Source organism: Lepus europaeus, chromosome 3 (genome assembly GCF_033115175.1).
Source record: "Lepus europaeus isolate LE1 chromosome 3, mLepTim1.pri, whole genome shotgun sequence".
Classification (NCBI taxonomy): domain Eukaryota; kingdom Metazoa; phylum Chordata; class Mammalia; order Lagomorpha; family Leporidae; genus Lepus; species Lepus europaeus.
In genome coordinates this window covers 104238345-104264480 of record NC_084829.1, presented here as the reverse complement: position 1 = coordinate 104264480, position 26136 = coordinate 104238345, and the positions used below count along the sequence as shown (strand labels likewise).

At 45.5% G+C, this 26136-nt stretch overlaps 1 protein-coding gene across 5 annotated transcripts in view; it reads left to right on the top strand.

Annotated features, from left to right (window-relative positions):
• ATG5 (autophagy related 5) overlaps nucleotides 1–10938 on the top strand; it is a 160321-nt gene extending 149383 nt beyond the window's left edge. For 3 of the 5 annotated variants that reach the window (XM_062186564.1, XM_062186565.1, XM_062186566.1), the window contains exon 9: nucleotides 8828–10938. In XM_062186564.1, coding sequence (XP_062042548.1) covers nucleotides 8828–8964 — 137 coding nt within the window. In that variant the 3' untranslated portion in view covers nucleotides 8965–10938. The remainder of the gene's footprint in view (nucleotides 1–8827) is intronic. The other 2 variants (XM_062186567.1, XM_062186568.1) reach the window with 2 other exon arrangements.
• Nucleotides 10939–26136: the final 15198 nt, after the last annotated feature.

Genomic DNA, 26136 nt, shown 5'->3' with positions numbered 1-26136 from the left:
AATCAGAGGTTAAAGAATTTGTCAGACAGGACCAAATTGTTCAGATTAGTGATGATCAAAAAGCTCATCTCTTTACCACTTTTCCAGAAGTAATAAGTATTTTTCAGGAGTACATCAAGTTGTTTTGTGCTATATCATAAAACATAAAAATGAAGCCACAAATAAACAATAGTTAGACCATTTGACCTTAGATTTCTATAATGCCATATTTAGAAGTAGGAACTTTAAAAAAAGGTTATTTAATTAAATTGAAATTTTATCATTAGAAACACATATGGACGCAGTGTTTGGCTCAGCATCCCATATCGTAGTGCCTAGGTTCAAATCCTGCCTCTACTTCTAATTCCAGGTTCCTGCTAGTGCTTCTGGGAGGCAGTGGATCATGACCTAACTGCCTTGTTCCTGCTGCCCATGATGGGGGAAGCAGACAGGGTTCCTGCCTCCTGGCAGCCCTCTGGCCTACGCCTAGCTGTTGCGGGCATTTGGGAAGTGGGCTGGCAGGTGGAAGATCTTTTCATCTCTCTGTCATTCTGCCTTTCAAAAAAATAAATAAATAAACTTTAAAAAGGAAGAAATTTCAGGGGCAAGCACTCAGCCTAGGACTTGAGATGACTGTGTACTACATCAGAATACCTAGATTTGATCCATAGCTCATTTCCTACTAATGCAGTTTCCGTGTGGGGTGACAGGGACCCAAGTACTTTGGCAATCTTGTGCACATAACTAAGAAACTGAATCAAAAGTGGATGGGCCACATCTTGAACTGGCATTCCAATATGGGACACTGGTGTGGCAAGCAGTAGATTAACCCTCTGTACCACAACACCAGCCCCCTATAAAAATTTTTGAAAGGTTTCTTTGGTCTACATCGATATTTTCATTCTATAAGACTTTACCTAAAATTTATTAAATCATACAAGCATGAGATAATAGGGCTTATTTGACTTGTAGATGATGTGGTCTACTTAATGTATAGGTGAGCACTCTAATCCAGATAATGTCATTTAATTTGCATAATGAATCAGTCCATGATTTTGTTACTTTCTTTTTAAAAAATATGTTCATGAAAGTCATGTGCCGTGCTGCATAAAAGTAAGACTGCATAATTCAGAGTATATGTTAACATAAGGCCAAGTTCTTAACAGCCTTTGTCTGCCAATCACGTAATCAAATCTGTGATTTTTATATATTGTTGGTATTTCCAGTACTGAAAGAATTGATTTATTCTCTTGACTTTATGTGAGTGAAGAGAATTACACTGTTTACTTACTAAATCATGATGTTTTTAAAACTGCTGTTCTATCCTTTCTTTATATATCCTTACTTTATAGTACTATTTCTTATGCTTAAGGTTCCATTTTGTGTTTCTGAAATGGGTAGTTATTGCTTCAGCACCATTGCTCTACCTTGGGAACCAGTGACTTTCCCTGCCAAGGGACAACAACTAAATACTTAGTTTTGTCCTCCTCCACTTATGATTCACTGAAAATGTAAAAACCAATTCTCATTTTGCAGGTACTGCAAAAACAGACTCAGGGCCAAGTTTGGTGTATGGCCATAGTTTGTCCATGCCTGTTTTCATCTTAAAATGTTTATAATGCAATGTATCTTTATATAGAGAGAATACAATTCCATGCTTTATATTAATGTCAGTTATTTATATTGGAAAAGTATTAATATCTTTATAAAACATGATTGTGGTATTCAGAAACTTTTCCCCCCTTTGGTAATTGAACAAAATCATCTGAGCAAAATCTTAAAAGACTTCTAGGAGAGCACTTTGTATATTTTTCTGGTTCAGATATTTTACATGACATTGCTGAAGACAAAAATTATATATTTTTTAAAGATTTATTTATTTGAAAGGCAGAATTACAGACAGAGGTAGAGACAGAGAGAGAGACGTCTTCCATCTGCTGGTTCACTCCCCAGATGTGAATGCAGTGCAGCAATGGCCAGAGCTGCACCAATCCGAAGCCAGAAGCCAGGAGCTTCTTCCAGGTCTCCCATGTGGGAGCAGGGGACCAAGGACGTGGGCCATCTTCTGCTGCTTTCCCAGGCCATAGCAGAGAGCTGGATCGGAAGTGGAGCAGTCGGGACTAGAACCGGTGCCCGTATGGGATGCCAGCACTTCAGGCCAGGGCTTTAACTGGCTGTGCCACAGCGCCAGCCCCCAAAAATTATATTTTCAACTAAGACTTTCTGGAGAGTTGAGGTTGTTGGTTACATGATAACATGAAATTTCAAATGTCTTCATTGGGCTGGCTTATTGACTTCCCTAGCAGGACACCTGCTGGTCCCATGGCAGTGTGTGTGCGCACCTGCTGCTATATTTCTCAATAAGCAGTGTCTGAGGGATTAGTCCCTTTCAGGAAGCAACAGCATCTGAAACAAAAGGAGCACAGCCAAAGCAGAGCTGGTTTACAATTAATGGGACGTGAAAGACCTGGACTGCTTCTGAATTGCAGCAGGATTCTTTGCTGAAGGAGTAGCTCTGTGCTGGAGCCCAGGTGAAGTGAAGCAGTGTGACTCAGGCTTCATGCTAGCTGATGTATAATGCACATCACAAAGTAGCACCTGAGTGCTGGACTGCCATTCTCTGATCGAAATAATTCTAATAGGTGCTGAGCCATAGACACCAAATCTCTGCCTTCCACTCTGCTGCCCCTGTAAAATGTGAGTTCTGCCTTCAGAATACACAGTAAATGTCAACTCCGTATTCTTCACTGGGGGCTCACAATCACCCGAGGCCAACCAACAAGAAGAGTGGTCGTTCACCTCAAACCTGTGATGTAATCAGTTATCTTGGGGGCTGTGACCCTGTTGACAGGTGGCCCCCTGATCATAGCTCTCCTGAGGCACTCGGCCATCTCAGGTGGGTATTGTGATGACGAAAAGGAAAGAGGCTCATATGCTCTCCTGCTGGATGGTCATTTTTAGAAGAAAAATCCTCTCTCTGACTGGTTTTTTTCACTTAGCATGGCATCTTTTAGGTTCATGCATCTTACTGCAAATGACAGGATTTCCTTTTTATTGAAGGTTAAGTGATATTCTTAAATGTATACATATCACATTTTATTTATCCAGTCATCTTTCAATGGGCAGTTAGGTTGATTCCATACTGTAGCCATTGTGACAATACTGCAATGCATTGGGATGTAGTGTTTTCCTAATTTCCTTTTCAGATAGTTCATTGTTAGTGTAGAAACATGTACCTGATATTTGTATTTTTTTAAGAATTTATTTATTTGTTTGAGAGGTATAGTTACAGAGAGAGGGAGAGACAGAGAAAAATGTCCTCTATCTGCTGGTTCACTCCCCAAAGGGCTGCAACGGCCAGAGCTGAGCCCATCTAAAGCCAGGAGCCAGGAGCTTCTTCTGGTCCTGCCACGTAGGTGAAGGGGCCCAAGCACCTGGACCATCTTCCACTGCTTTCCCAGACATAAGCAGAGAGCCAGATCAGAAGAGGAGCAGCTGGGACACGAACCAGCGCCCACATGGGATTCTGGAGCTACAGGCAGAAGCTTAGCCCACTACGCCATAGCGCTGGACCCTGTATGTTTATTTTTGACTCCCTTACTTGTTTTAGAGGGTGAATGGGAGGGAGCAATGGAGTGACAGTCACTCACTTTTTTGAATGCTTACTTACTGCATCCAAGCACTGTTGGGCTGTGTGAGGTGCATTGCTTGTATAGCTCATTTAATCCTTGCAACCCTGAAGATTAGAATGCTTCATCCACATTATAAATGATGAGTGAATGGCACTCAGAAGTTGAAGTGATTGGCTCAAGAATTCAAAATTAGTGAAAAAATCGCTTCTCGGCCTTTTGGCTAAGATCAAGTGTGCAAAATTAGTGAACTATGATTATTACAACTTGGGAGGAAGTGCTTTGTTACTTAGGCATACATATTCAGATATTAGAACTGAAGACAGGTTAGTGACCTTGCACTCGAGACCAGAGGCTTATAGCCTATGACACAGTGAGTTAGAACAGAAGTTGACATACGTTGTACAGAAGGAAGAAACAGGGTTTGGGATACGATCTTGTTCCCACATCATCAGCTGTGTTATTTATTGGTTTTTTGCAAAGAAAAGTTCTGCACTGATATTATTTCAAAATTTAACATTTAAAGACAGACTTTTATCGTGGAGAATCATTCTGAAGCTCTGGAAAAGGGCCTAGCCAAGATATAAATATAGACATCTTTATTTTATTTTATTTTATTTTTTGACAGGCAGAGTGGACAGTGAGAGAGAGAGAGAGAGAGAGAAAGGTCTTCCTTTTCCGTTGGTTCACCCTCCAATGGCCGTCGCAGCCAGCGTGCTGCGACCGGCGCACTGCGCTGATCCGAAGCCAGGAGCCAGGTGCTTCTCCTGGTCTCCCATGCGGGTGCAGGGCCCAAGCACTTGGGCCATCCTCCACTGCACTCCTGGGCCACAGCAGAGAGCTGGCCTGGAAGAGGGGCAACCGGGACAGGATCGGTGCCCCGACCGGGACTAGAACCCGGTGTGCCAGCACCTCTAGGCGGATTAGCCTATTGAGCCACGGCACTGGCCGACATCTTCATTTTAAATATAAGGAAACAACCTCCATGAGATAGATCTGCCAAGTCTTTCATTATCGTGTTTAGAGCTTGAGTTGCCTGACTTCCAGTTTGGTTTTCTGAAGCACCTTTTGTTAATGTGCATGGCTGGCCTTTTCGCCTTTGTGTCTGTCATATTAATTAATTGTCTACATTTATGTTATTATATATCATTCATTGTTTATATACCTGTATGTAGAAAACTTTTATATACACACATCCACAGCAAGAAGTTACTATTGTTTTTGTGTATTATTTTTATTTTTAATTAGTTTTAACAGATTCAGTGATACTATTCTAAGATTCCCTTCCTCCCTCCCTCCCTTCTCTGCCTCCCTCCTACACTCTTTCCTTCTCCCTTTCTATTTTTTTTTTTTTTTAGTTTTTGAGATACAATATTTTAAAATTACATTCAGTGAAAAGACTTGTTTTACTTCACCAAATAAGAAGTTTAATAAGTAAAAACCAAAAGACCCTAATTTCACCCTGTTCTCCTGAGTTGAGGAGGTATACAGGAATGTATTTTTCTCCTGAGTCATTTGCTTTGTAATGGTGTATTTCTCATTCCAAGTATTAAGTTCTAGATTCCCATTTTACAAAAAGGCATATTCACCAAAAACATGATTACCTTGAGCAGTGTCATGAGGTATTTCCTTTCTACTCTTAGGAAAAAGAAAGCATTACTAATTTTTCACTGTTCCCTTTTGTTAGTCCTGATATTGCCAAAATGCCTTATCATTTATGTTACCATAAGTTAAGGTGGCTTATCTGGAAACATTTTTTACTTTGTTTGCTGTGTTAATAACCAGAGCGATCTTTACTGGTGGAACTTGTCTCCATATCATGAATTGTTATCAGAAACTATTCTCTAGACATGATTTTTGGCAGTATATTCTATCAGCAGTAAAATTATCCTAGGTATAAAAACATTTGACCTGTCACTGTGTGTCAGGGATCATGTCAAGGCCCAAGGGACACACTGATGAGCAGGGGAGAAACTTTTAATTCCAGGGGACTTCTGTCCCATTCTTAGACTCTGTCTCTCTCTACAGTTATGTTGTTGGCGAGAGTCAGAAAACAAACAAAAATAAATACGGGTGAAACATTTTGGACAAATGTTGTTGGCAGTGACAAAATAGCATGCCTAGTGCTGCAAAGCATTGTGCTGGGGATGTGTCAAGCCTAGATCATCTATCTTAGTTGTGGATTTATTTACTGACACTTTTATGTTACAGCTTGAAAGCGGCCCTGACTTCTAAACCAGAGAGTCAGTGCTGTGTATTTAGGTCTGATAATGTGATTTATGAGGTTTGTTGCTCAGCATTTGAGCAGCACCCGAGTTCTCCAGCTTATGCTGTGCAACTCAGAGACCCCAATGATTCTGTGTTAGAGCGGAGTTGGTCACTTGCTGTCGAGCACTGGTGTGTCAGGGTACTGTCTACCCTATTGTATTTGCTCCTGTGTTTAATTGTTTGTTTGATTTTGTTTTAAAGATTTATTTTACTTATTTGAAAGGCAGAGTCATAGAGAGAGAAGGAAAGAGAGGAAGAGAGATCTTCCATCCACTGGTTTACTCCCCGAATGATCACAATGACCAGGACAGGGCCAGACTGAAGCCAGGAGCCCAGAGCTTCTGGGTCTCCCACGTGAGTGCAGAGGCCCAAGCACTTGGGCCATCATGACACTGCTTTCCCAGGTACATTAGCAGGGAGCTGTACTGGAAGTGGAGCAGCCAGGACTCAATCCAGTGCCTATTTGGGATGCCAGCACTGCAGGCAGTGGCTTAAGCTGCTACACTACAGCACCACAGGGCTCAGTATTTGGGGTATGAGTTTTAAGTAGTTTTTTCTACTGTATCCAAAGGTGACTGTGGCTTAAGGAAAAACTTGACAGATAAGGAACTTTTCTATTAATACTGTTTCATTTTTTGACTCAGTGCTAAGTAGGAGGAAGATTCTGAGAATATTAAAATGTTTCAAGGAAATATATAAGAATATGAGGAGAACTACAGTGGAAATATTTTCAAGTATTCTAAGAAAAGTTTAATACAGTAAAACCCTGGTAATCTAGAATTTAACAAAGAATGAATCATTCCAGATTTAATCATTCGAATATGAACGTTTTAAAAAAATCTTCCCGAAATTTTAAAGCCACGCTTTCTGCAGTCTTCTGTATATAGTTTAGCTTGCTTTTATCTTCATGTTATTCATGGCATTACTATGAAAAATAGTCAGTTTATTAACCCTGGAATCACAACTGTATTAAAAAGTGTGGGGCAGGGGCTGGCTTTGTGGCGTAGTGGGTAAAGCCACCTCCTGCAGTGCCAGCTGCTCCACTTCCAATCCAGCTCTCTGCTGTGGCCTGGGAAAGCAGTGGAAGATGGCCCAAGTCCTTGGGCTCCTGCACTCAGGTGGGAGACCCAGAAGAAGCTCGTGGCTCCTGGCTTTGGATCGGCATGGCTCCAGCCGTTGTGGCCAACTGGAGAGTGAACCAGCGGATGGAAGACCTCTCTCTTTCTCTCTCTCTCTCTCCTTCTGTCTCTCTCTCTCTCTGCCTCTCCTTCTCTCTGTGTGTAACTCTGGCTTTAAAGTAAATAAATAAATCTTTAAAAAAAAAAAGTGTGGGGGCAGGAGTATGGCTAGTGGTTAAGTTGCCACTTGGGATGCCTGGTCCCCATATCAGGGTTCAAGCCCTGGCTCCACTCTGTCCCAGCTTCCTACTTCTGTGTTCCCTGAGAGGAAGCAGAGGATAGATCAAGTACTTGGGTTCAGTTGGCCTGGCTCAGCCCTGGCTGTTGTGTGCATTCAGGGAGTGAACCAGCAGATCAGAAATCAACCAACCTGTCTCTCCCCCCACCCCTCTGCCTTTCAAATACATAAGAATGTGCATGTAAAGATGCAGCCTAGATTGGCAGAAAGCTCAAGCAACGAAACCATTTTTAGATTATTAGTATTACAAGGTCTTTTTCTGCAATTGTTCTGAACCGTGCGTGACATAGTGATTAGGGGTCTGTTTGGAACATTTTCTTTAAAATTGGTGTGTGTGTCAGATGTTTGTTTCGGCAGTCTTCAATCACCTCTGTAGTGTTTTGGGATCCTCCCTTAACTGTCGCCTCCCCGGGCCATGCTGCCTCTTAACAGGATGTTTAGATATTTCTTCCGAGGGTTTCTAGTTTCAGGTGTCCAACGAGCCGTTATCACTGTACGTCATTAGTCCAGTTTGCCCAGACCTTAGAAAGCTAAGGACTCAAAAGAGGAGTGCTTTCCCATTAATTCCCTGTTCACAGTGATCTTCGGTCTCCAGAAAGCTGAGAAGATTACACATTGTTGGAAACCTAAAAGGCAAGAATTTCACTAAAGGAGTACTACAAAGGTTCTTGCTGCTTACTTGTTTATTTTATGGAATTTGGCTTGGCTTTGCTTTCCTATTATAATCAAGAGCGTTTCTGCTGAAGCTTGTTGATACATCTTATCAAAACCATGAAAAGCACAAAATCAGTCCTTAATATTTAATAAAGCTGGAATTTGAAAGAAAAATAGGAGTTGCAACACCTTTTTAATCTAATTTATTGGGCCTTAGCAAAAATCAGTCAGGTTTCATGACTGTAAAACAGGATCCCCTAAGTCGGACTGTTTGTTTTTCATCTGATTAAAACTTTAACAGTTATTCTAATAGTATATCTCTAAAAGTTCTTAATACATAAATATAGTTGGACATTTCATTAATAATCAACCAAAGTTCCCATCTGATTTACCGAAACATCTTCTCAAATCTTGATCTGGCTCTTGATGGTTTCTAGTCACATTTTCTTGTATGCTTTTGAACCATGTGGACCTGCTTCGTACACCTGTCAATTTTTGATAGCCATACTTCACAGTGTTTAATTTGTGGCTAAATTAAATTGTGGTCAGTGGGTATAGTGGGCTTGTTTTCTCCACTGTGGTTTCATTAACGTCAATCTTAGGTAAGCACAGTAATTAAGAAAGAATGAATACTTTCACATATAGCAACAGAATTTTTATCAGAATTCATGTAAGCCTCAGGTTTCTGTTCTGGGTGATACATATTGCAACATTTGAACTTTCTCCATGTCCACGGTTCCGCTTCCTCTGTCGGGGATGACACCAGTTTAAAAATCCATTTAATTCATTTAAGAAATTTCAGAAGGCCAACAGATTATTTTTTTTTTCTCCAGCTACTTTGGCTCTTATTAATTATTGCTGGTTTTTTTTTCTTGGAATAGATGGGGGAAAAAAGAATCAAGTGATGATTCATGGAATCGAGCCAATGTTGGAAACTCCTCTCCAGTGGCTGAGTGAGCATCTGAGCTACCCGGATAACTTTCTTCATATTAGTATCATCCCACAGCCGACAGATTGAAGGATCAGCCGTTTTGCCTGAACGGAATCACCCTAAGCTGACCGGAGCATGTCACCCTTCTGCTGCAATCAGGTTCGGTGGAGGCACCCTGACCAGAAACCCTGGGCTGCTGTGAGCCAAACAGGAACAAGATTCCCTGGGCGATAAGGCGGTCGGGCTGCTCTGACTCTGCATCATCATGGCTTTCCTCCACTGCCGTCAGGAACCCTCAGCTGCGACAGGAACGCCCTCAGAGGACCCTGCAGGCCCCCGTCTGCTTGGAAAGCCTCATGAAGCTGCAACCCTGGGCCTGAGACAAAATGGAAATGTGTGCCACTCGATGTGTATTTCTGATTAACAAACAAACAGGGGTATTTCCTAAGGTGACCATGGTTGAACGTTAGCTCCAGAGAGTGGAAACATTGGTTTAATTTTCAAGAGAATTAGACTTAAGAAAGTAAAAGAGAAATTCTGTTATCAATAACTTGCCGTAATTTTTTGTAAAAGATCAAATTACAGTAAACCCATCTTTCCTTAATGAAAATTTCCTATGTTTACAGTCTGTCTCTTGGTATGCAAACAATCTTGTAACTTTGATAATGAACAGTGAGAGATTTTTAAATAAAACCTCTAAATATGTTTTGTCATTTAATAACATACGATTTTGTCACTTTTCAACTACTTTCTGACTCACGTACAGCAGATCATTTTTACTTGTATGTGTTACCATTTTCACAAGTCATCAGTGGCATGGGCTGGATCCAGGGCACGAGGGTAACTTGTCTCAGGAGCTGTCAGAGAACTTCCTGCTGCCGGTCGTAAAATCTGTGTCTTTACACACTAACGGTATAAATAATGTAACTGTCTCTCTGTGCCGTTTCATCACTGTAAAAACTTGTCAAATCTTAGTATGCTAAGCATCTGTATGAGAGCACTTTGCATTTTGGGGAGGAAACCCATTCCTTTCCAGACTAGTGCTTTTCATTGGCTCCAGGTCTTCTATGTCCCTGTGGTCCCCTGGTAGCCAGTCTTGCACACAGTCTAAGGATTACCTGTCTCCTGACTGGCAGTGCCGTTTCTTTCCAACATCACCAAAAATACCCAGGAGTTCCTGGAGCTCTTACACGATGGAAGGCAAGTCTGCGGCACTTTCTCACTCAGCTGCTGGGCTTCTACCAGCTGGACCTCCCTGTGCTTCTGATGTGGTTCCTCGTAAGTTGGCTTGCTGTCCATGCTGAATGTTGAGCAGTTTGAAAATGCTGAAAGACTTACACTATCATACAATAATGGGTTTGGATTCCATAATAAAAATGAATGTTTTTCTTATAAAAAATTATATGAATGTTGAAGAAAGATCCTGCTACTAGTGCTCATTGCTTCCTTGCTTTTTTCCTTTTTGTGATCACTGCTGATTAGGAGCAAATTTACACACAGGATGAGATCACATTGTCCAAAGATGAGATATTCTGGGATGGAAATCAAAAGAAATAACATAAGGTGTCAATTACAGAAAAATAGAAACAAGCAGAAAAAAAAAATCAGCCGACGTAAATGTAAGTGCCATTTTAGTAAAGGCAGGAAAAATAGCAATATTTGAGTTACGTAAAGAAAAAAAAAAAATCCACTGACTTGTAGTTTCGCAAAAGAGGCTGGTCTGAATCTGATTGCTCACATTAAAAGTGCTCAGGTCTCTGGGGTGTAGGGATTTTCCCCCTTTATGTTTTGACAGACTGATGCTAGCCTTGGCAAATAGAAGGGCCGAGATGCCAGAGGTTGCAAAGTGATGAGGGAGAACTTGTGGTCACTGACGACCCCCAGTGGGAGGTCTTTGCAGGGGGCTGGAGTGAGCTACTGAGTGTTTCCTCCAGATTTGAAAGTAAATTTGCTTTTTTTTTTTTTCTTTCACTTGAGCATTATACCAGCATTGTAATTATTCTAATCGTAGGCAAGTCAAGCCTCTACTACCCCAGAAGAATAAAAACAAAGTTTTGTGCTAAAAAAAATCTATTTTTGTTGCTTTTTAGTTGACTATTTAAATTTTATGGTTTATTAAAAAAAAATGAAGTAAATGTTGCATCTTTATTTCTAGAAGTTGAAAATGAAATTTATATAAAACAAATTACCTGTTGGGAGAGAGGTCATGAAAATTTCCTTCATCTTGAACCTGTCTTAAAAGTTGCTAAGAGAAAACAAAATGCTGTAGGAGGAGGGGTGGGTGTCTGTCACGGCAGTTAAGTTGCCTGCATCTCACCTTGGCAGCACCTGAGTTGGAGACCTGGCTCCAGCTTCCTGCTGCCATGTACCCTGGGATGCAATATCAATCTCTCAACTAGTTGGGATTCTGTCACCTGTGTGGCAGACTTGCATTGAGCTCCCTGCTCCTGGCTTTTTCCTCATCCAGTCTCAGCCCTAGTAGGCATCTGGGGGAGGGAGCCCTGGATGGGGACTCTGTCTCTCTGCCTCAAATAAAACAGCATACAGAAAGGATGAGGGATAAAGGAGAGCACCACAAATCTCAATATGCTTGTTTAGTTCATCCTTGATAAGTAGTGATCCTCTAGGATAGTAACAATTGTCATTTAACTAGGAGGGAATAAATTCAGACTAGATAAAGTAAATCGTTGCTTGGTTATCATTTGGCTGACCTCAGTTCTCATCATGGGTAGAGGAGTTGAGTTGATGAGCACTATCATTTCCATTTGTGTATCTACAGACCTGAAGTAACTTGATCAGAATTCAACAAAGTTAACCCACCAGTGTTCACTTACTGGGTGATTATTTAGACCATATTCCAATCTGAGTGTGACGTGAATCCATTCAGTGCACTAGTCTTGTCAGGTTTATCCCATTCACTAGAAACTAGATTGATCATTTTCTAAAAGAAGGTATGAAATTTGATACTGTGTGACAGTACCTTTTCATTGTTATCCTTATAGGGTATATATTTTTTTAATAGACTGAACAACCTTTAAATTTTTAAGAATTTTGTTCCTATCAGAAAGTAAGAAAATGATAGTCATACTTTAGAATGAAGTGAATTGGGTTTCCTGTTCAATGTGATAACATAGTTATAGCCAAGCAAAGAATCTTGGGAAGTGATAGGGAGAAAACAACCATATTTAGGAATCTGTGGCCAGTCTCTGGAATGGATCAGTCACAATACCTACTTGTCCCTTTTGAGTTTGGTTACACAAGGTCTTGAGTGATAGATTCATCTACTTGTCAGAAAATATTCCAAGTTACAGGGTGGCAAAAAGAACAGAGAGGCTTGTATCTTGTCAGATCATTTGAGATTAAATGACTCTTTATAATTACAGATTGCCCATGGCTTAAGATAGTTTGACTTGTGGGTTTTTTTGTTTGTTTGTTTGTTTGTTTTGTTATTTATTTGAGAGACAAATGGAATTCTTGTTCACCGGTTCAGTCCTCATCTGCCCCCAATGGGTAGGCATTTTTCAGAGTCCTGGCTGGGCCAAGGCAGGAGCCAGGAGCCAGGAGCCAGGAACTGAGTGTCAGTCTCCCGCCTGTGTGGCAGGAACCCAGCTACTTGGGCCATCACCATTGCCTTCCTGGCCCTGCGTTAGCAGGAGGTGGCAGTCAAGAACCAGAGCCAGAGATGGGAGGAACCCAGGTACTCTGGTGTGGGATGCAGGTGTCCTTAACTTTAAGCCAAATGCACACCCCTGACTTACAATTTCTTCATAATGGCACAAAAGTAAGTCAAGGTACATTGATTCAGAAATTCATTTGCTGGGTTGCAAAGTTGATTCTCCACACTGAGCAGCAAATGTAATGGAGCTGTGAAATCTGGTGGGCCTAGAGTAACCATGGAGTGGGAGACTCAGATTCGAGATCCTTGGGTACTTTTTTAACTACCTAGCTTTTCAGATTCTTAACCACGCCTGTTGCAGAGAATATGCTTAAAAAGCAGTGAGCTAGACAAAGCTGAAGACTGCCTAAGTCAGTGAGCTTTGCCATTTTGGTTGATTGCTGTGAAACTGATTAGTTTGTCTTCCCTCTTCAGTAGTTTGCCCACCCCCACATCACATGGATAAATATAATACAACCAGGCTTTTTTCATTGTTTTCTACGGGTCTTTAGGGAGGATCTGGCATATAGTTAGTGCTTAGCAAATGTGTCAAAAATGAAACATAATAACACTTTCAAATCCGTGGCAGGAGCAAGCGTGTGGCCTGGCATTGAAGACCGGTGAAGATGCTGGTGTCCTACATTGGAGCGCCTGGCTTTGATCCCCTCCTCTGGCTGCTGCAGACAGACAGCTCAAGTAATGAGTTCCTACTACCCACATGGGGAGACTGGATTGAGCTTCCAGCTTCAGCCCCAGCCAGGGTCCATTTGGGGAGCTCTCACCAGCAGCGAGAGCTCGCTCTCTCAAATAAAACAGACTTGGTAGTACTTTTTCCTGTTAAAAATACCAGCTGTAAAAATAGGAAGAACTTTGTCATTTAGAGATGAACGTAACAGTGCAGTTGGCTCAGGTTGGCATCTCTGCTGGAGAGTTGCTTACTCAAATCAGCTACTTTCAGTAGGAACCACTGCGGACCAGGTCCTTTGCGTCAGTCCATGTTCATTTTAGTTGTAGCGTAGACCGCAGGACATATCCTCTGTTTCAACATCACTCTGATCAGCCCCCAAAGCTGGAGCGATTCTCACCAGCCATCTGGAGGTATTTATTAACTCTGACCTTTTCATAAATGACTGCTTTGTGTCTTGCTTGCTTCTATGGCTTCCAAAAATCGGGCACTATTTAATCCAGCATGTTCTAAGCTTTCTTGACTGTCGGATCTTTTCCTGCCCTAGTATCACAACAGCCTATTGAGCTCTAGCTCGGGAAAGGCTGCATGAAATAGTTAGATTTAAGAACTTAGAGTTTATGGCAGAAAGCTTATTTCTCTCTCTGATGACTCGGGCTTTTTGGAAGAAGCTCTCAAGCTTCTGACTCATCTCCAGAGTGTCTCTAGTCTGCGCATTCCTTCCTCCAGAACGTCCCACTGTGCAAGTCCTTAGAAAACATCCTTCCCAAACCTAAAAGCTAGGTCTAGCGGCCAGTGGATCAGCGAGAAACCCTCATCAGGCCTTTGGGATGCCAGTCAGTAGGGAACCAAGGTGAGCATTTTCTCCCAGAGTGTCTCCATAAAAGTAGCCAGAGAGCCATGGAGCTGAAATATGATGATCTGTGAAAGTAATCGGGGAAAGAGCAGAGCCGAGAGGACTGGCTTCACAAATGCTCTTTTCTGTGGCCCTGGCACATGCAGCAGGCGTTCCTGACCTCTCGTTGGATGCTGTACCTGTTGGGGATGTGATGACTTTGCCTTTTTATATTGTCCGGTGCATATTTTCCAGATGAGTTATGTTGAAAGCTTACAACTGAAAGTTGGGTTTTGGTATTCGTGTTACTCAGACTCTTGGTTGTTAGCTTTCTTTTGCAGGGGAACTCATTGACCTATAAACTGTATTTGATCCACATGGTTTTGTGCAGGCCAAGGGAAAACTGTCATGCCCTGACTAGCGACCTTTTCTAGGTATGCCATCTCAACCACATCTCCCTGAAGAATTTTCGTCATTTCTGGTGCCTGTATTTCTGTGGCTCCTTTTGTCATTGTTTTAAAATGTATTGTCATGTAATATGAGGTTTTTTGTTTTTTGTTTTTTTTTTTTTTTTTTTGACAGGCAGAGTTAGCGAGAGAGAGAGAGAGAAAGGTCTTCCTTCCACTGATTCACCCCCCAAATGGCCGCCACGGCTGGTGCGCTGCAAAGCCAGGGGCCAGGTGCTTCCTCCTGGTCTCCCATTCGGGTGCAGGGGCCCAAGCACCTGGGCCATCCTCCACTGCCTTCCCGGGCCACAGCAGAGAGCTGGACTGGAAGAGGAACAACCAGGACTAGAACCCAGGGTACCGGCGCCACAGGCAGAGGATTAGCCTAGTGAGCCACGTCGCTGGCCAAGTCATGTAATATGAAATACCAAATTACCTGAAGTTTCTGATGTACTGTAATGACACTGATACTCAAGTGTGACAGTTACTGATGACCTCTGCAGGTATCACTGGGTCCTCCAGCAGTTAAAAGGTGAGATCGCTTCTTGTTAGTGCACACTCTGGGAGGCAGCAGATGATGGCTCAGGTTGTCAGGCCCTGTTACCCACATGGGAGACCCGGGTTGAGTTCTGGCTCCTGGCTTTAATCTGGCCTAAACTCGGCATTTGAGGGCATCTGGGGAGTGAACCAGTTGATGGGAACTCTTCCTGTGTCTGTGTCTTTCTCTCTCTCTCTTCCCTCCTCCTCAAATAAAAATGTAAAAACAAAACATAACAACAACAACAAATCCTTTTGAAGTTAAAGCTGGGAGCAACTCCACTGAAAGCTAAATAGTATGTGACTGCACAATTCACTAGATGTTGTAGCACAAAAATAGAAACAGCAAATGGTTGTGATAAGCAGTAGTCCAACTCAGATGTATAGTAGACAGCATTCATTCTAGGCAGCACAAACCCCACGCAGCAGTCTTAAAGGAGAACATACAGAATATCTCAGTAAAACCAACTCTAGGGGCCAGCACCGTGGCATAGTGGGTAAAGCCGCTGCCTGCGATGCCAGCATCCCATGTGGGTACCACTCGGTGTCCTGCTTGCTCCGCTTCTGATCCAGCTCCCTGCAGATGGCCTGGGAAAAGTAATGGAAGATGGCCCAACTGTCTGGGCCCCTGCTACCCATGTGGGAGATCCAGAAGAAGCTTGGGGCTTCGGCCTGGCCCAGTGTTGCGGCCATACAGGGAGTGAACCAACAGATAGAAGATCTTTTTCTCTCCCTCTCTTTCTTTTTTTTTTTTTTAAAAAAGGGGGGGGGTATTTATTCGAAGGTCAGAGTTATACAGAGAGGAGAGACAGAGAGAGAGAGGTCTTCCATCTGATGGTTCACTCTCTAGATGGCTGCAACAGCCAGAGCTGCGCCGATCCAAAGCCAGGAGCCAGTAACTTCTTCCGGGTCTCCCATGTGGGTGCAGAGGCCCAAGGATTTGGGCCATCTTCTACTGCTATCCCAGGCCACAGCAGAGAGCTGGATCAGAAGAGGAGCAGCCGGGACTAGAACCGGCGCCCATATGGGATGCCAGCGCTTCAGGCCAGGGCATTAACTCACTGTGCCACAGCGCCAGCCCCTCTCCCTCTCTTTCTATAACTCTTTCAAAATAAGTAAATAAATCACTTAGAAAAAAACAACTCTAATTGCTAATTCTTTGTTAGAGTTTATAGAATTCCACATGATTCATTTATTCAATCGTTTATTGCGTGCCTATTATGATATTACATGTTGTGGGAGGAGCAGGACCCACTCTCTGACCTTCAGGAACCTCCCCAAGAGAAGACAAAGTCATGCAGTGTAACTCTTGGAAGCTGCAAAGAGGAAGGTTCAGCCGCCCCGAGAAAACAGAGCTGGGGGAACAAGCTGCCCGAGCCGGGTGATGCCTGGCTTGCCCTCCGAGCGCCCCACTGTGGGTCACACCCAGGTTCATGCTTGACACGCTCTCCTCCCTGGACACTGAACGCTCCCCCTCCTCCCCTGTTTCAGTGTCCTTTGGTTCTTCTCTTGACTTAGGCCCCGAATGTTGAAACGTCCGGGGGCTCAGGCCTGGGTCCTCTTTGTCTAGCTGCACGCAGTTCATGAGCTCAGGCTGCGCCTTGTAAAGTGCTGTCTGTGTGCCATCCCCAATAGTAACCTCTCCCCTGACTGCCAAACCCAGTGCCCAACAAACTACCGGACGCTCATTCATCTCAGGCATGCATCCGTACAGTTGTGTGATGGGAGGGGCGGGCCAAACCTAACTCTGGACTCTTTCCCAAACCCGTGCCCCTTCCGTTCTTTCCCATCTTAATAAGCGCAACCTGGTCACGCGGTCCTAAAATTAAGTCATCCTTAATGCCTCTCCCCTTCTCACCCATAAAATATTCACTAGTGAATCCTGATGAGTCTGCCTTAAAATACACCCTGATGAAATCCACTTATTTCCCCCTCACTGCTACTGCATCAGTCCAAGCAACCATCATGTCTCACCTGACGATTACAGCAACCTTCTAACTGGTCTCCCTGTTCCCATCCTTATTCCCCTTCACTCTTCAAAGTACAGTGTGCCTCTTAAAACATAAATAGCACGGCAGTTCCTTGGTCTAAACTCTCTAGTGCTGTCCATCCCACCCAGAATGGATGTAATCTTACCAGTTCTACTCATCTGGTCCCTGCCTCTGATATCTGTTGCCCTGTGCCTCTGCTGCTGGGTTATTCCTACAGTGGCCTCTTTGCCCATCTTGAATATGTCAAGATCATTTTCCTCTGGGAACTCTGCACCTGACATCCTCTCTCCCTGGAACTTTGTTTGCCTCACTCCCTCTCTCGCTCCATCCAGGTGTCTGCTAATGACTATGTCACCCTTGCATACACCCCACCCCTACCCCTGATCTAAAATAATTGGTCATTCACTTTCCCCTTCAGTGCCTCCCACTCTCTGCTTCATAGCATGTCACCCTCTTTGAAAAGTGCTACGTGTCCACCGTCCTACGGCTAACAGTCCTTGCACGTTTACAGTGTCCCAGGCACTGTCCTCAGTGCTCTTCAAGCATTAACCTACGCAGCACCACAGCTGGTATTATTCCCATGGAGAAAATGAGGCGGAGGACAACTAAGTCACTTTTCCAGCATTACAAGGTTAAGTGGTAGGGGAAGGACTGGAACCTGGGCAGAGGGGGCTGGTGGTGTGGCACAGCAGGGTAAGCCACCACCTGAGATGCCAGCATCTCATACGAGCACTGGTCCAAGTCCCAGCTGCTCCACTTCCCATCCCAGCTCCCTGCTAATGGCCCAAATCTCAGGACCCCTGCACCCATGTGAGCGATGCAGATAGAGTCCCAGGCTGCTGGTTTAGGGCTGGCTCAGACCCAACTGTTTATGGCCGTTTGAGGAGTGAGTCAGCAGATGAAAGATCTGTCTCTCTCTGCCCTCCCCCACCCTACCTGTTACCCTGCCTTTCAGATAAATAAAAATAAATTATTAAATCAATAAATGAACCCAAGCAGAATACATGCCGGGTCTACACTGTTACCCACTGCCAGCTTATTTTTGGTCTCAGAACAGCATAAGTTCCATGAGGACAGGGCCATTTCTTGGCTGTCTCCCCACAGCTGTGGCAGTACGCAGTACATCACAGGGACTTACCGAGTCCCATTGCATGAGTCAGTTTCCATAACTTCTGAGGAAGGCAGGAAAAGCGTCATCGGAGAAGTGGCTATCTAACTAGAGCTTGAAGGAAGGGTAAAGTTGGGGAAAGAGAAGAAAAATGAGTGACAGCCAGATGGAGTCCCATGAACAAAACAGAGGCAGGTTGTCTGGTCAGCCGGTACCTGAGTCACTGATCACTCGTAGGACAGAGGGAAGAAATATCCCAATGAGACTGGAGAAAGCCTTGTGTGCCAGGCTGAGACAAGACTATCGCCACAGAACTCCTAGGACTTACACCAGATGTTTAGAGCAGCCCGTCAAGATGCTCACTGGGGGTGGGCCCTTGGCACAGTGATTAAAGTGCTGCTGGGGACACCTGCAGCTTGTATCAGAGTGTTTGCACTTGAGTCCTGACTATGCCTCTGCTTCAGGCTTCCTGCTGGTGTGCACCCTGGGAGGCAGCAAGTGATGGCTCAAGCTGCTAGGTCCCTGCCACGCTTATGGGAGCCTGAGATGGAGTTCCTGGCTCCTGGTTTCAGTCTGGCCCAAGCCCAGCTATTGCAGGCATTTGGGGAGTGAACCAGTGGAAATTCTCTCTCTCTCTCTCTCTCTCTCTCTCTCTCTCTCTTTCTTCCCCTTTCACATAAATAAGTTTAAAGATTTGCTGGCGGGGGGTGGGGGAGCAGTGTGTAAGGAGGTTTAGGACAGGCGTATGGGAGACCAGTGGGAAGACCACCATGAAGTGCTCAGCCAGAAGTGTCCCCACCTTTCGTGGCGGCAGAACGCTTTCTTCAGGAAAAGCTCACTCAGCAGATCAAGAGGCGCTTCTCTGGTTGAAGCAGGGTGGCGGCTGGCCCAAAAGCTGCCTGCCCACCCCTGTGCCTGCCGCCCCAGCCCCTGAGACCCCAAACAGGAGTTCTGTGCACCCCAGCAGCTGACTGACCACCGTGCCTCGGAACATGTTGGTAATAAGTCTGATGAATTTCAAACTAAAGCAATGCAGTGTTGAGGGCGGAAGGAGACCTGGAAGAGAAAGTAGAGGAAGAGTCCACTGAACAGTGTGGGAGATTTGGGAGAAAGAAGTCAAAGTGCTACAAAACAAAAACAACAACAAAAACACCTCTGAGATTGGGAAAATATTTAAGTAAGAAAGTAGTTGGGGAAAACAGATGATGTGTTTGGTTTTGAACCAATACCAAGTACTCAGTACCCTGGGTCCCAATGGTGCCTGCACATCCCTCCCACCTGGGGAGCACAGCCCCTCCTACCCCTGCAATGGGTTCACTCAGTTTGGTTGGGGACTAGGTACCAAGATTTGCTTACTGCTCCACAAGCGACTCTCATGTGCACGCCCAGCAGTTGATGCACTACTAGAGATCCTGGTGTAGAATCCTCGAGTGAGCCTTGGCAACGTGAGGCTGCAGCTCACGAGAGAGATGCGGGCTGGAAATGAGGGTGCTGGTCACCCACCTGGAAGGGGGAGTTGCAACGAAGAGTTTGTCGTGGAATTGAATCAGTCACCTTGCCAAAGGCTTTCCCCTCTCTCCACCTCCTTCCGTTCTCTCTGCAAACCCTGCCCCCACCCCCTTTAAACCACAGCCATCTCTTCCTGTTACGGCAGCCTCCGAGTTGGACTCCGCGGATCCACGCCTGCACCGTCAACGCCTTCCTCCTTCCCCTATCTGGCCGAAAGGTCACTTTCCGCTTCAGGCCAGGTCCGCTCTCTCCTCTCCCGGAAATCTTTCAATGACTTCCTGCTGCCTTTAGGATGAAGACCAGAATCCTTACCATGGCACAGGCTTGGCCAGCTCTGGCTTCTCCCGACTAGATTTTTCCCCCTCCAGTTTTCTCCCTCTTTTCCCACGTTCCCACTTACTATCCCTTTGTCAGATGCTCAAAAGCAGGAAGCTCCATCGTGTTGCGAACTCTTGCCCCTCTCCCATCGCTCCTTGCTGGACTGCCTCTCCTCTCCCACCACGCCCTTTTGTGTGCTAATCACCACTCAGCCCTTTTCTCAACTCCTCTGGACTTTCCTCTCAACTGGCCAGCCCCTTCCTGCTAGGGCTGCCAGATAAAGCAGATCAAAATATAAGACACCCCGTTAATGCTGAATTTCACATAAACAAGAAATGTTTTTTAGTGTCTTACGCAATCTGGGAACATAGTCATACTAAAAAGATACCTCTTTTGGAAACTCTGCTAACTGGTGGTCCTGCATTTTATCCAGAGACTCTACTTTCTAAACAGGACTTGCACATGCCTCCCCCTCGCTCACGCCTCCCCCTCGCTCACTCCCACTTGTGGTGATTGCCCTGTAGCTCTGTTTCCTGGTAGACTCTAAGTTCTAGGGGGCAGGCACTGGCTTTGCCTTGTTCACCAACGTCTACGAGAGCAATGGCCTGTCTTAGGCCCTCAGTACGCGCTTATTAAGTGGAAAAAAACCAACAACAGTATAAGACTGTTGGAGTTCTGGAGAGACTCCAGGGCTGAAGATACTGTCTGGAGAGTTTTCTGCACGGAGGCCACCTTCATGGTGGGGGGAGGACACATAACAAAGGTTTAGACTAGAAAGAGAAGACGTCAAGATAACACAAGGGTACTGCCTATGCATGGCGACCAGAAGAGGAAGGGCAGAAGCGGGAGACAAGAGTGTGGAGGAAAGACTTCATCTAGGGGAGTGATGGGAACCCAGCCTTTGAATTTGGCATTCCAATCCTTAGGACTGCCAGGACAGCTATTTTGGGTCTGACAATTTGTTGACCACACTTAAGAAATTGAGTGATGAGAGAAAAAAAAGATAAGATTGTAGCTGAGTGTTAGCAGGGTGGAGGGAAACACATGTGAGCACATTGGTGAGTTAAGGTGTGTCCGTGTGGTGGTTGGTTGGTGAAAGGGAAGAGACTAGTGGAAGAAGAGGATGATTGTCTTCCAGGGGAGGGGTGACAGGTGGTCCAGGAAGAAGAGGAAAGGATGGGACGAGAGGAGAGGAGATCTCACAAGTAAGGAGAAGCATATGAACAGCGCTGGTCACTGTCATTTCTGACTTGAAAAAATTAAAATCATTAAATAATAAAAAATGATTTAAAAATTACAGAAGCTTACACAGTTTTCACGAAGAGTGTAACCTGAATTTCGACATAGTTAAGTTTTCTTAGCCCAGAACTTCTCAAACTTTAACACACACAGCCATCACCAGGGGGCTCTTGTTTATTTATTTATTTATTTATTTTAATTTGACAGGTAGAGTCACAGACAATGAGAAGGAGAGACAGAGAGAAAGGCCTTCCCTCCGCTGGTTCACTCCCCAAATGGCCGCTACGGCCAGAGCTATGCTGATCCGAAGCCAGGAGCCAGGTGCCTCCTCCCGGTCTCCCACGAGGGTGCAGGGGCCCAAGCACTTGGGCCATCCTCCACTGCCCTCCCAGGCCACAGCAGAGAGCTGGACTGGAAGAGGAGCAATGGGGACTAGAACCAGTGCCCACATGAGATGCCAGCGCCGCAGGTGGAGGATTAACCTAGTGCACCATGGCGCCGGTCCCGAGGGCTCTTTTTTAAATGCAGCTTTTAGATGGTTGGGCGGACAGGGGCTGAGGCCCCGTATCACCCACACTCTGATGATACTACTGCCTGTGGTCTCACATCACCCATTCTGGCTTCAGCCTGGCCCAGCCGTGGCCACTGTGGGCAGTTGGGAAGTGAAGCAGCAGATGGAGGCTCTTCTGTTGATCTGTGTCTGTCTCTCAAATGAACAAAAGTTTAAAACAACTAATTCCCAGTTTGGAACAGGTGAACCGTGTTCAGTCCCATCAGCGCTATTTCTGTCACTCAATATAAACCCTCATTTGAAGATGATGGAAAGCAAGGACTCGCTGTCTATCACATGGCCAGCCCTGGGACAGATCCCACAGAAAGTCAACGGCTCACGGAGAATTCAGGCGTAAATATTTAAAACCAGAGTTCACTGTAACCTGTAGCCAACATTCAAGTTTGTCTTCCTCTGAATCATTCCTTTTAACTTGGTGCTTAGTTTCAAATAGATAGTACCCGTACAAAATTCACGGTTCCGAGAACGAGCAGTGAAAGTGTCGCTGGCTGGCTCGCTCTCACTCTCTGCCTCCCGTGCTCCCTTCACAGAACCCTCCTCTGTCTTCATCAATTTCCTGTGTGTACTTCAGAGAACCGCTGGGCCTTCACAATGTGCGTGCTATGCGTGTACACCCCCCCACACACAGGGCAGGGACGTACTCTCTGTTCTAGAATTCATTTTGTCATTTTATGTATTTTGGAGATTATTTCATAGTAACACACAGAGTTTGCCCTGTTGATGTTCGTAGCTGCGTAATTGGGTACGATTGTCTAATTTTCCCAAAATTTGAACTTCCTTTATAAAAAATGTTACATGCAAATGATTATGTTTAGCATTTAGGACTATTAAGAAGGAATATCTGGGAGCCAGCACTGTGGCTTAGCAGGTAAAGCTGCTGCCTGTAGTGCTGGCATCCCATATATGTGCCGGTTCGTGTCCCAGCTGCTCCACTTCTGATCCAGCTCTCTGCTATGGCCTGGGAAAGCAGTAGAAGATGGCTCAAGTGCTTGGGCCCCTGCACCTGTACGGGGAGACCCAAAAGAAGCTCCTGGCTCCTGGCTTCAGATCAGCCCAGCTCGACCAGCTGGGGAGTGAACCAACAGATGATGACTTCTCTCTCTCTCTCTCTCTCTGCCTCTGCCTCTGCCTCTCTGTAACTCTGCCTTTCAAATAAATAAAAAAAAAAAAAGAAGAAGAAGAAGGAATGTCTGGATGCCTACAGGGCAATTCAATATCTACCTCCCTGCACCCCCCACCCCCAACCCCTCCCATGGGGAACGTCCAGCACAAAGGCTGTATAAGACCACGAAATCATTTGGCCTGGCCCTGCCAAGGCAGTCCCAGGCAGGACACGAAGTTCAATATCTCTGTGACAGGTTCATTTTTATAAGTTGATAACTTTGGCCCACGCAGGATGTCATAAAGATCCAAATGGTCCCCACCCCTGGAAAACTGTGTCCTTACATGTTGGGGGGCTACACGGAAGGCTTTTAAGCCCCCCCCCCAACTTGTCCAGACCCACTGCTAGGAGCCCCTGCTGGGTCTTCCAGGACACTAAAACAGAGCTACTAGGACTGGCACTTCCATGCCTGGGGATGAACGTTAGGGCCATTCACAGCCCATGTTGACATCTGCGAACTTTCCACAAGATTGATAATCATGCAGGCCCAGCAGGCATCTGGGAGGCCTGACTTAACCACAGTGGTTCCAGAGTGCCAGCTGGCATTCCAGGAGACACTCCTTGACTGTGGATCCCATCGCTCATGTACTCAGCACACATTTTTAAATATGCCTTGCCAGGCTCAGTTCGAGGCACTAGAAATATGATGAAAAGTTGGGGTGGGCACTTGGTGGAGCAGTTAAGCTGCCACATGGAACACCTGTTTCGGGTAAGAGCACTTAGGCATGAGACCGGACTGCTTCAGGTTCCAGCTTCCTGCTAATGCCGAGTCTGGGCAGCACCCAGGATGACTCCAGTTATGTGGTCTCTTCCACTCACATGGGAGACCTGAATTAGGTTTCTGGCTGCCAGGTTTGGCCTGGCCCAGCTGTTGCAGGCATTTGGGGAGTAAACCAGCGGATGTGAGCACTCTCTCTCTCTCTCTCTTTCTGCCTTCCAAATAAAATGAAAAAAAAAAAAAAAAAATTTTTTTTTTTTTTTTTGGACAGGCAGAGTGGATAGTGAGAGAGAGAGAGAGAGACAGAGAGAAAGGTCTTCCTTTTTGCTGTTGGTTCACCCTCCAATGGCCGCTGCGGCCGGCATATCATGCCGATCCAAAGCCAGGAGCCAGGTGCTTCTCCTGGTTTCCCATGCGGATGCAGGGCCCAAGCACTTGGGCCATCCTCCACTGCCTTCCCGGGCCATAGCAGAGAGCTGGCCTGGAAGAGGGGCAACCGGGATAGAATCTGGCGCCCCAACCGGGACTAGAACCCAGTGTGCTGACGCCGCAAGGCGGAGGATTAGCCTGTTAAGCCACAGCGCCGGCCAAAATGAAAAATTTTTAAAGATGTATTTATTTATTTGAGAGGAAGAGTTACAGACAGAGAGAGAGAGAGAGAGAGCTCTTCATCCTCTGGTTCACTCCCCCAAATGGCTGCAATGGCCAGAGCTGGGCCCATCCAAAGCCAGGAGCCAGGAGCTTCTTTCAGGTCTCCCATGTGAGTGCCGGGACCCAAGCACTAGGGCCATCTTCCACTGCTTTCCCAGGCCATTAGCAGGGAGCTGGGTCAAAAGTGGAGCAGCCAGGACTCAAACTGGCACCCATGTGGCAGAGGTTTAATCTACTATGCCACAGTACCGACCCAATAAAAAAATTTTTTTTTAAAAAGAGAAGACAAAGTGCCTGCCTTCCCAGAGCTTCCATCCAGTGGGGGATGTCTGATTGTGCCACACTGAAACGTGTCAGTCCTTGTCTGCCTCATTCTTTTTTTTTTTTTTTTTTTTTTTAGGGATTTATTTATTTATTTGAAAGGCAGAGTTACAGAGAGGCAGAGGTGCAGAGAGAGAAAGAGGGAGAGAGAGGTCTTCCATCTGCTGTCTCACTCCTGAATTGGCCACAATGGTTGGAGCTACGCCAATCCAAAGCCAGGAGCCAGGAGCTTCTTCTGGGTCTCCCCACACAGGTGCAGGGGCCCAAGCACTTGAGCCGTCTTCTACTGCTTTCCCAGGCCATAGCAGAGAGCTGGGTCGGAAGTGGAGCAGCCGGGACACAAGCCAGTGCCCATATGGGATGCTGGCAATGCAGGCAGCATCTTTACCCGCTACGCCACAGTGCCAGCCCCTGCCTCATTCCTGCCAGCACTTTCCTTTGTACCCCTCCCCGTTTCTGTCTCATCGACCTGTGAACTTCCAGGCTTTGCTCATGATTTTCCCCAGCATGGATGTCTTTGCCCATCCATGTGCATCCACTCGTCTTCCAAGTGTTGTTCTGTGTCTTTGCACCCCCAGTAGGATTTGAAGTGCTGTGTGGATGTTCTATAAAATGGCCTCAATGAAGGCCCTGCTCTTAGCCATAAGGCTAACCTTTTTCTGTAAAGTTAAACTTGTTTTTTTATTTAAAGATTTATTTATTTGGCCGGCGCCGCGGCTCAACAGGCTAATCCTCCGCCTTGCGGCGCCAGCACACCGGGTTCTAGTTCCGGTCAGGGCACCGATCCTGTCCCAGTTGCCCCTCTTCCAGGCCAGCTCTCTGCTGTGGCCAGGGAGTGCAGTGGAGGATGGCCCAAGTCCTTGGGCCCTGCACCCCATGGGAGACCAGGAGAAGCACCTGGCTCCTGCCATCGGAACAGCGTGGTGCGCCAGCTGCAGCGTGCCTACCGCGGCGGCCATTGGAGGGTGAACCAATGGCAAAAGGAAGACCTTTCTCTCTGTCTCCCTCTACTGTCCACTCTGCCTGTCAAAAAAAAAAAAAAAAGATTTATTTATTTGAAAGGCAGAGTTACAGAGAGGGAGAGGGAGAGAGAGAGAAACAGAGAATCTTCCATCAGTTGGTTTACTCCCCAAACAGCTGGGCCGGACCAGACCAAAGCCAGGAGACAGGATCTCCATCTGAGTCTCCCCTATGGGTGCAGAGGCCCAAGCACTTGAGCCATCTGTTGCTGCTTTCCCAGATGCATTAGCAGGGAGCTGGATTGGAAGTGGAGAAGCCTGAACTGGAACCAGAGATCATATGGGATGCCAGTGTCATTAAGAGATGACTTAACCCACCACGCCACAATACCAACCACTGTAAAGGTAAGCTTTTAATTCTAGAACAGTTTCAGATTCACAGAGAAGTTACGAAGATAGTATAGAAGAGAGTCACCATACCCTACCCAGGTCCCCATGTTGCCAGCATTTCCCACTATTACACTGTGTTTGTTACAACAGTGAACCAATGTCGG